Source organism: Elaeis guineensis, chromosome 1 (assembly GCF_000442705.2).
Source record: "Elaeis guineensis isolate ETL-2024a chromosome 1, EG11, whole genome shotgun sequence".
NCBI lineage: Eukaryota > Viridiplantae > Streptophyta > Magnoliopsida > Arecales > Arecaceae > Elaeis > Elaeis guineensis.
The window spans coordinates 180,414,994-180,425,311 of record NC_025993.2 but is presented as its reverse complement, the minus strand read 5'-3'; the positions used below and the strand labels follow the sequence as shown (position 1 = coordinate 180,425,311).

General features: G+C 34.0%; 1 protein-coding gene across 2 annotated transcripts; it reads right to left on the bottom strand.

The window, feature by feature from the left end:
- Window positions 1-2,390: 2,390 nt before the first annotated feature.
- On the bottom strand, window positions 2,391-6,145 carry LOC105039923 (mediator of RNA polymerase II transcription subunit 21). Of its 2 annotated transcripts, none has more exons than XM_010916247.4 (5): window positions 5,878-6,145; window positions 4,167-4,403; window positions 3,815-3,886; window positions 3,592-3,643; window positions 2,391-2,669 (listed from the first exon to the last, which is right to left on the bottom strand). In XM_010916247.4, the coding sequence occupies exons 2-5, from the start codon at window positions 4,368-4,370 to the stop codon at window positions 2,593-2,595; spliced, it is 405 nt and encodes a 134-aa protein (XP_010914549.1). In that variant the 5' UTR covers window positions 4,371-4,403; window positions 5,878-6,145; the 3' UTR covers window positions 2,391-2,592. The 2 variants fall into 2 exon arrangements, with proteins under 2 accessions (XP_010914549.1, XP_010914550.1); XM_010916248.4 differs by having other exon boundaries at window positions 2,391-2,664.
- Between the last annotated feature and the right edge of the window lie 4,173 nt (window positions 6,146-10,318).

Here is a 10,318-nt window from a genome sequence, read left to right as displayed (position 1 = left end):
GAACAACATGATCGAAGCGATCCGTGGATTGGGCTTGACTACAGGAGAGGCCGTTGATTCCATAAAAAAAAAAAAAAAAGGCATCATGGGCAATTTGCTAGTTTCTTAAGACTACTGCATCAGTCCCATAAAAAAGAGGCATCATAGGCAATTTGCTGGTCTCTAAAGACTACTACGTCAGTCCCATAAGATCCATTTGGTTGAAGATAATCTAGCATGAAAAAATAAATTTTCTGTCAAATTATCATATGAAAAATTGAAAAATGAAAGAGAGAGGGTAAAAAAAATTGATGAATTCATATTTATTTTTTAAAAAAAAAATAAAATAAATATTATGAAGAGTTGATATTTGATAAATTCTCAAATGCTAATCCATACTTCACAAAAATATTTTTAATAAAATTATATATATAATCATTAAATTTATTTGATATCTTTCTAAATCCATTCAATAAAGAGCTTTTACAAAAAAATTAAGATAAAAATGACATTATATAAAAGATTATATGATTATAATTATTATATAAAAATTAATTAGAGAGGATAATACTATCTTAGTATCAAAAAAATATTTTATGTTGAAAAATATATTTATAAATTTAATCCTATTTCTATATAGATTTATTTCCAACTAAGTGTAGTAATTTTTTTTTAGTATCATTTTTCAAAATAATTTTTTCATCAATCAAACATAATAACAGTTATTTTCCTTCGCAATCATTCTCCGAAATAAATGATTTTAAAAACTTATCAAATTATTCTATAATTTAATATACCCCAATCAAATAGACTGTATAATAAAATTCAAGAACCCTCTCTGCCACTACTCCTCGAGCCTTAGCCTGGCTTCAGGCTTAAATTTCTAACAAACAATCAAAGACCAAGGCAGATAGTGAAGAATCAATATCCCAAAGCAATGGTTGTTCATGCAAACTTTTGAAACAGATCTATAAAACCAAAAATAGCGAGACCAAAGGCACTAATTCATTATTCCCATGTTCTTTTTCAAAATACTACACAAGAAAAACAGCCATAACCTTATGCCAGCTCAAATCCTAATAATAGATCGATAAAGTCGGAACACATACAAGAAATCTGCAATTCTATGCTATTAGATATCTAAGTAGCTATAGGCCTAAATATCATAATGGTGCTCATGATCTTGTAAAGATATTCAAATATTGCCATATATATATAGTTTCTGGAAAAGCCAAGGGGCTTGGTTTCAACAAATCAGAACTCCTAATTAACAGTTCAGTTTCCAGCAGTATCTGCCCAATAAAATCTTGAGGCCCGGTATAACGAAACGACAAAATATTGCAACCAAAGCAGCTACAACATTAGGCAAGAGGGAAAGAAAAGGGAATCCAAACTTGTTTAACTCCAGGTTTAATTCCTTGCCATAAGTTGGGGCATGCAGACACCTATTTTTGCTGGCAAAATGCACCAAGCCATGGCACATTGAGGGGGCGAGAGAGAGAGAGAGAGAGAGAGAGAGAGAGAGAGAGAGAGAAAACAAAACAAAACAAAAAGTTTACAGACACTACCACATTGCTGAGGAGTCTTACTCCTTTCAATGCCTCACCTGAGTTTCCTTTCCCCTTCCTCTTTCAGTTATTATAAATTTCATGCATTTTTTATAAATCACAGTCAATCTTAGTTTCATTATAATCATCATAATATGAATATACTGTTCCTTCTATCTCACTGCTCCAATGCCTTTAATCGTAGGACTGTGAGTATGGCTGGAACTTCCTACTTGCCAACTAGCCATGGCTGTTTGGAATTATGCATTTTTCACATCATAATAGAAATCTTCCACCTACCAGCCGAGTAGAGTAAGCTATATATATTGGCCAAACCTGTGGGAGGGTTTGGTTGACCAATTCTAGTAAAAGTAAGCTCAAGTTTCTTAAAACCTCACCAACACTGATTTGTGCTCATGAAGCTCAACCATCTTGATGGTCTAAGCCTTGATCTTTGTCATTTATTATCATTGTCATATACTTTAGAAACTGGGAACTCAAAATATATATACAGGGTTCTGCATTACATGATATCAAAATGTCACATTTATCATTTCTTTTGTTTCAGACATTGACCACAAATTAAAGCATGCATCTTGGAAAATAAGAAAGATCTCCCTCCAAGCCATGCACATAGTTTTAATCCAATATGACTTTTCCAATGATAGCGATTGTAGATGTAGCAATAAGATTGGATATGAAAGATTTAAAAAATTATAAATTATGTAGTTTCTTCCTATCACCTTCAAATAAATAAATTGGAAACAAATGTACTCTCTCTATGTTGGCAAGTGTTTCTGTTTCATATTCTCAATCTAATTAAAGCAGCCTGATTATTTCCCGAAATCAATTGTCTCAAAGTGGTTCCAAAGAAAATAATGAGTATGCTCATAAGTATGACCATCTTTGTAAGAATAGAAACAAGCTCATGTATTGAGAATACAAGAAATCAAATGCTGCCGCTCTAGCCTTTCGTCTCAAAATAACCAAAAAAAAAAAAAAAATCAAATGCTGCTGTCCATAGCTGTTCCAAGAAATCAACTATTACCACTTACCTTTAGGTTGATCAGTCAGGTCTCTTCAAGTTCAAACAATTGTCTGCTGCCTCATTAAACATCTCTTGAACCTGCTTCAATTCCTGTTCTGTAGCAACAGTGGCGACATCAAAGTCAATTGCAAGGAATTTTTTCTTTATGCCCGCTATATCTTGTTAGTTCTCCTTTTCTTGTTTCTAATCTTCATAGTAAATGATGTTCATCAAGATTCAACCAAGCGTTTACCTTTAAGTGGAGTGATATTAGACTCTGGAACATGGTTGCTTCCCTTATATTCCAGTAAAGGAAGTTTGGTTTTATGCATATAATTTTTTATATCTTTTCGATTTAGTAATGATCTCAGCCTTGAGCATGCTTACAGCTGCATGACATGATGATGACAATGAAACTCCAAGATCAATGCAAGGATCATGAGCAGATATTGACAATTTCTCAGGAGCTTCTGCAGTGATTTCGTCAACATTTGACTTCCATCCTGCATAGTCTGATATGCATGTTGAACAGATGTCTGTGATTTGTATGTCTGTGTTTTACATTCTTTCATGTGCTTATATGCCCTGTCTGCTGCTGGATTTGTATATTGGAAATTTGGTTGTGTTAGACATGCAAATTTGTATAAGTATGCTTCGTCTCTGTCAACCATATTATCAGATTTTTGTACCATTTAGTTGACTCGAAGAAGGAAATGAGGTATTGGTTTTTTCTTTTTTCTTTCCTTCATCTTTTGCTGCTTAATTTCTGTTTTGCATCGTGCAACTTTATGTTTGTGAATTTTTGTTACTTCCTAAAGATTATTATCTCAACGCTTGGTTCAAGTTCAGCTGCTTGATATGAGATGACAGCCAAGAGAAGCTGGCAAAATCATCATTTAGGGGCCGTAGGGAAACATTCAAGCAACCAACAATGATCATACAAGCTGCAGAACATACTTGACAATGTTTGGTGACAGGATTCTGTAAAAGCATCAAAATCCAATCTTCTCAGAAAAGGAAAGTTTCATGGAAAAATACCTGCAGCTTGGAGCTGTTTTTCAAGTTCCAGACCTATGGCTTCATTCTCTGCCTGGAATTATGTGTGGAATAGAATGTCAGAATTATTCGTGCCAACTAATTAACAAAGAAAAAACAGATTTCATGATATCCCTGATGGCAACAGGTTTGCTTCCCATTATGAGCTAAGTTGTCCTACATTGACAGATAAGCTGATAGACCAGGTAAAGATTAGTTACTTTACCTGGAGTTCTGCAATTCTTTTCAATTGTTCATCTTCTCCCGATAATGGCAAGGCAGCAACAAGTGCGTCAAACTGCACAAGAAAAAAGGTGTTTCTAACATGGCCAAGACTCCATCTTTCCCGAAGGAATATGTGGATATAAAAAAAAGTAAGAACGGATGTGGCACTTTAGGCCATGACTTAAAATATACATGTACCGTTAGTTGCATATAAAAGGCCACAAAAGTATGCAGCCATGGTTCCAAAATAGTGAAAGATTTTAGGCCATGACTCATTTTCATAAATCACTTTAGGCCATGCTTTTATAAATGATGCAGTCATGTTTTCTCACACACTAAAAGATTTTTCTCACTGTTTTTGCAGCTTGAACCAAATTTGCACTCGTTGTCTTGGCATGCTCCCCGTTTATTGTCTCCTGTGAGGGTTTACTAGTCGGTTCAGGATAATTTGGTGAAAGTCGGACTGGTGGGGCATCTCTTTGCAGTGTTCCAAAAGTATTCAAAGCAAGAAGTGCGATTGTATTGACTTGTTCTTGTAGCTGAGAGATTATGTCCATTACATATACTTAAAATCTCCCACAGAATTACTCCTGAAAAGAAAAAAAAAAGAAGAAAACCAAAACAAACTTAATGATTAGCTGTCAAGGGTATTTATAGATTGTCTTCATCAATTTGTAACTTCGTGAAAACTGCCACTTTTAAACATTAGCTCCAACACAGAACTCACGTGTGCTGGCCAAAAAAAAAAAAAAAAAAGAAAGGAAAAAATCCGAAAGCAATCAGAAAATTAAATAATACTACTAGATTTTTATGTTCACATTTTCAACATCATTGTTGGGAGGAACATTATCGGATCTTAGTTGATGAACTTTCTTCATCAATAGATGAAAATTTCTGTTTGCTACTAGAGCCTCATGAAGAATGACAAATACTGCAGTCGCCGAGAACAAAGAAAATCTGCAATTCAGAATGCTATATGGAGAGATATAGGTGCATGGGGCATCATTCACTCGTGCTCAACAGAAAGTTATGGGTCTCAATAAATTAAGATGCAGGGACATGGATCTGTAAAAGATAATGCTGATCGCTAACTTGCATCCACATGCACACAGCATTGAAACTACCTCACTGACATACAGAATAAAGTTGTGGAGCATCCATCTTTAAAACTTGGTTCTGCTTGGACAAGTTGTCAGGAAGTGAACATGTAGGACCGCAAAGTTCAACACACAAGTGTGACAATACAGATTAATTCATGACTAATGTACAATTATATAAAAAAAAGGTATATTACTGAATTTTTGGACCAAATGTCCTGCATATTTGATTGAATGTGTAAACAAAACAAACATCATATCAAATTAATATGTTCATCTTGCTGCATGGACCCCTTTTCTTCTAGTAAAAATTCGGACCTCTTCTTTTTTCAAATTTATCATAAGAGGGATTATGGATGACATTATTAATCATGTCATTTTTTTTTAAACATCATGACATTTTCAACATGTCAAACCGGATCAAGCACTATTACAGGCTCATATGGAATTAAAGTGGTGTCTGTTTTTAACTTGTTTCCAATAACATATACTAGATGAGCCATAAAAAGGCACATCGATATTACCAAAAGCCGTAAGCAATAGTTGCAAATAGTCCCGTCTTGGCCCGACTGAAGAATAAAAATAGATAAATAAGTAAATAAATCCCCAATAAACTTCTTGGTGTAAAGCCAATGCCAATTTTTTAACTCACCTATAACCTAGAAATTGGCCAATGGTTGTAGCAACAGTTACTCTCTTCCCTTAATTCACATATAGATAAAAAAAAAAACTAACACCTAGGGCGAAAGAAACAGGAACTTTCATATGGCTCTTTCATTTCCAAAAAGAAAAAAATTAAAAAAAATTAAAAAAACAAGGCATTATCATGTGGCATCTAGTTACTTCTATTTTCTACCAAAATGGCGAAGTACCAATATAATTTGAACCGTATTCTCTTTTCCATCTCACCAATTCTCCACGGTAACTACCCCACAGCAGTTCAAAAGAATAGTCTGCAAGCGCTCACCAGATTCGGAGGAAAAGAATTGCGTCTTTCCGCTGCTCGATTAACAGAGCGTTCCACGAACCAAGTCTCGGATCGAATCAGGGTTTCGACGGCAGAGCTATCGCAGCATACTAGAGGCGGAGATTGTGATGTTGAGAAGGACTAGGGCTCTGAGGCGGAGGTTTTCAGGCGGAGTGAGATTTTGTAGAAGCTATGGTCTCGATTTGGGGAAAGCGGCGCAAACAGCTTCATTCGGAGAACTACATAGCCTGTATGATAAAGTTTGTGATACAGTGGTCGGATATGGATCCAACGCCAGCGTATTTATATCGATTTTTATTTTATTTGACGAAATATTATAAAAATAAAAAATTTATATTTATATTTATTTTAAATAGATATGATATAAATTGAATATTGGATGTATGGATAAAAATATGAATATAATTTGAATAATCAAATTTTATGACCATAAAAATAAAAATATTACCATATAAATAACAAAACAAATTTATAACATGTAAATATAATTATATATTTTTTAAAAAATATATAAATATTATGTAAGATTAAATAGGATTATTAATAAAATTAAATATTTAAATATAAATTAAATAATTATTTATTATTTATATTTTATTTTTTTATGAATATAGATCATATATAAAAATAAATATTAATTGAATGGTCAGATTTTTATCGATTCCTAACTTAGGAATATAAGACATAAAATAGGATTATATTAGAAGATCCAATGCAAGAGCCGGACTGTGGACAAAAGAGGTCTACAGTATAAGTAGAATTATCCTTAGTGTAGAAGAAATGATAAAGCAAGGTAGAAAATAATACACACGAAGAAGATAGTTTACTGCCACGTTAGCAGTAAAATATAGAAGTCGCAGGACAGTGTATCATCACTGTAAGTTGATGTACTACAACAACAGTAGTAAAACATAGAATAACCCCAATTCAGACATTCATCACACAATAATAACAAAATAAAAATACATATGATTAAAAACCACAAGCTTCTCTCTCTCTTTCTCTCTCTCTCTCTCTCTCTCTATATATATATATATATATATATATATATATATATATATATATATATTATTTTGAATTTTTTTTTTCAACCTTGCACGAGACTTTCTTTTTCACTGGTGGCTAGGACCACCGTCTCACATTTATATTTTTGATACGTAGCAACCTTTATCCTAATTTCCCAAATTTGATTCGCATAATATTTCTATAAGAGTTATATCACTAATATAACTTGCAATAATTATTTTAAATTTTTTTATTTTTGATAATATTTAATTAATATTGGTATATATAAACTGATCTCATCATCAAACCATGTGGCAATATTAGAATCATCTGAGAGTTGATGATTAAAGAAACTCAGATCGACTAAATATCGATCTGATTTAACCCTCAGTTCAGTTCTATATCAATCTGATTTGACTAGAATTGATTCCTGATAAAATATGATGATCAACTCAACTATTTACTGATCTACCATAAGGGACATCGGTTTAGAATCGACTTAACTCTAAAATATAGACAGTTATCTTACAACTGTTATCCAACTTAATAGTAGTTATTTTTCAGTCATACTACAACTAATCACTACGTGGATAAACAATCAATAATTGTTATACAGTTGACCATTCTGTTATAACAAACTAATGGCCTAACACTTTCTTTTAGGCCTAACGGTTTAAGGAAGCCCCCTCTATATAAAGAGGGATAGGATACTCTCCACAAAGTAAGTCATAACTCATAGAACTAAGATTCTGCTAAATTATTTTCAGTTCCCTCACTGAAGAGAACAAGAATCCTCACTTTGCTCATTCGAAATCTCTTTTAGCCTTCTAATTTTTTCATTTCTACTGTCTGTTCTCAAGATCCCGATTGACTTAAGTATCGGAGAGCCCTAAACCGAAGAGTATCTCACTAGCTCTAGAACTTTTTTTGTAGGTTTATTTGTTGCTTATATCGATTTGATCTTCAACAACATTCCAATTTGGTGTCGCACTGATCCCACCTTTTTCCTATCGGAGCCATGCGATAATAATTAGTATTAAAATCTTTCTTGTGATGTCTTATTCACATCATATCTCTCTTAGCATCTGTGCTCACAATAAATTTTGGTTTCATCTAATATTTTATTTTTTTACAAATAAAATAAAACTATGAATGTCTTAAATCAAAAGTTGTTTACAAAATGAAATTTTTATGAAAAACTCGTAGGTTATAGAGGTAGCAAAACTTTGCTTATTTATAGTTATTATAGCATGCCAAAATAAACAAGAATCATACCAGAGGAATGACAAGAATCATTAAACACAACAATATCGCATTAGTACTTTGAAATTATTAAAATTTATTAAGTTTAGTATTAAGATATGGAATTGGACATTTCATGTAACAATAATCATCATTTATTTTATCTTTTTCAGACCTTCATTTTTAGAAAAAGATCAATTTTCGATCTCTTTTCCCCCTACAATTCTTGAGATGCAAATGGGGCAAGGAAAGATACCTCAGATTTTCAACAAGTCGAACCCAGAATCTACTAGCACAAATTTTGGCCTGGGCCGGCCAAAAAAAAGATAAACCTCCATGCAATGATAAGGTTACTTTATTGTTGAAATATAGAAATGGCCTCCCAGCATGAAGAGGCAAAGCTATTTCCACCTATTAATAGCGGTGGAAGTCTCGTGCACTGTGCCACTCTATGGCTGGCCTAATATCTCTCTTGAATATTCGCTTAGAACGTTACGAGCTTGTGCTTTTCCTCTGCGGGTGGTATGGTCCTGAAAATCTATTAAAGACATTATGATTCTTGTTGTGATATAGGAGGAAAAACATTATTAGTTTCATATTGATTGTGAGTTAAAAGATATTTTGACTTATATAGAATAGGATCTTCTCTCCTCTGTGATATGCCATTTGAAAGGTAAAATCGTGAGGTTCCATGTCTTATCGACTAGAAGTCGAATCAGATAATACTTTACGTACGTAGGAGTGAAGACCGATCTATCTTAGCCACGAGCTCTCGACCACAATATTGGCATCCACTATGAGACTAATGTGTGTTGGATGGATGTGGTGCACCTCCCACAACATTGCTCAAGTTTTTTTTTGACTGAGAGGCTGTGCTATCGTATAGAAAGAAGAGTATCATTAGTTCTACATTAATTGAGTCAGGAGAGACTCTGATTTATATGGGATGGAACCTTCTCTCTTCTGTGAGGTATCTTTTGAAGAGTAAAACCGTGAGACCCCATACTATATCTGTCAGAGATCAAAACAGATAATACATCATGTATACGATAGCAGAGATCAATCTGTCCAAGCCACGAGCTCTTGATGAAAGAATTTCAGACACCTTTGTGTTGGAGAGTGACTACCGGCCTCTCATCTAGTTGTTACACTTAGGAAAGGAGATAACTAGCCGCATGTCCACCGTTATACATGATCATGGATGCCTATTTCATAGTTTTGAACATGTTTCTATTTGCCATGTTGTTAGAGCGGCAAAATAGATGGCTGATTGGGCAGCCAACAGGGGAAAGTGTTTTGTGTTTTTTGGTAGGAGGGGGAGGCCTTTTGTTGAATCAATTGTATGGCAAGGGTACGTAAGCTGAGGTCACTCTGACCACTATCAATACATATATCTAAAAAAAAAAAAAAACTTTTTTTTTTAGAATAACAATTCTTATGCGCATATATACTGATTTTTTTTTTTAAAGAAAATTCAGCAAAATGCTGTAATACCAAAAAGAAAGCTTTCATATCCATAGTCTTCAACATGCATGTTCTTTTGAAGACATTCTGCCCAATCTTACCGCATCCTTTTTGTTACTCGAGACTCGTAAATCTCCGACACCGTGACGACAAAACAAGTGGCCTGGTCTACTACAAGAAAAATTACGAAAAGATTTATCCATCTAGAATCCTGTTGCCTCATGTAATATACACGTATATCCCATGCTTGCGTGAATAACAATCATGTATGGCAAGACCTATCAGCTCTGATGCTTCCAAGCATGAATTCTCCACGTTTCCCATTCACCATCGCATTTTTACATTCTCCGTTCCCCTTATTTTTCAATGATTTCTACCACTGGCTTATTTGCCAGAAAAAGCACCGTTTAGTGCCTACCTTGCTCTATGCTCGAAGAATCCTCACCTACAAATTCATAGGCATCTAAATCCTATGAGATCTGTTTGGATATTTTTATAAGATTAGATTGAAAATTCTATAGGATTCGTGAATTAGACCATCTATTTAAGCTTGATCCTGTATCAACCAAACACTACTCATTTCGGAAGAAATTCGCCGACTGAAGCCAATCTTCCATTAAGGCGTGCCCAAGGTGAGATGGTGAGGTGACACCAACTATAATCCCAGGATCTATCTATCAGGCCAGCCACACAGGTGAAGTTTGTGCTT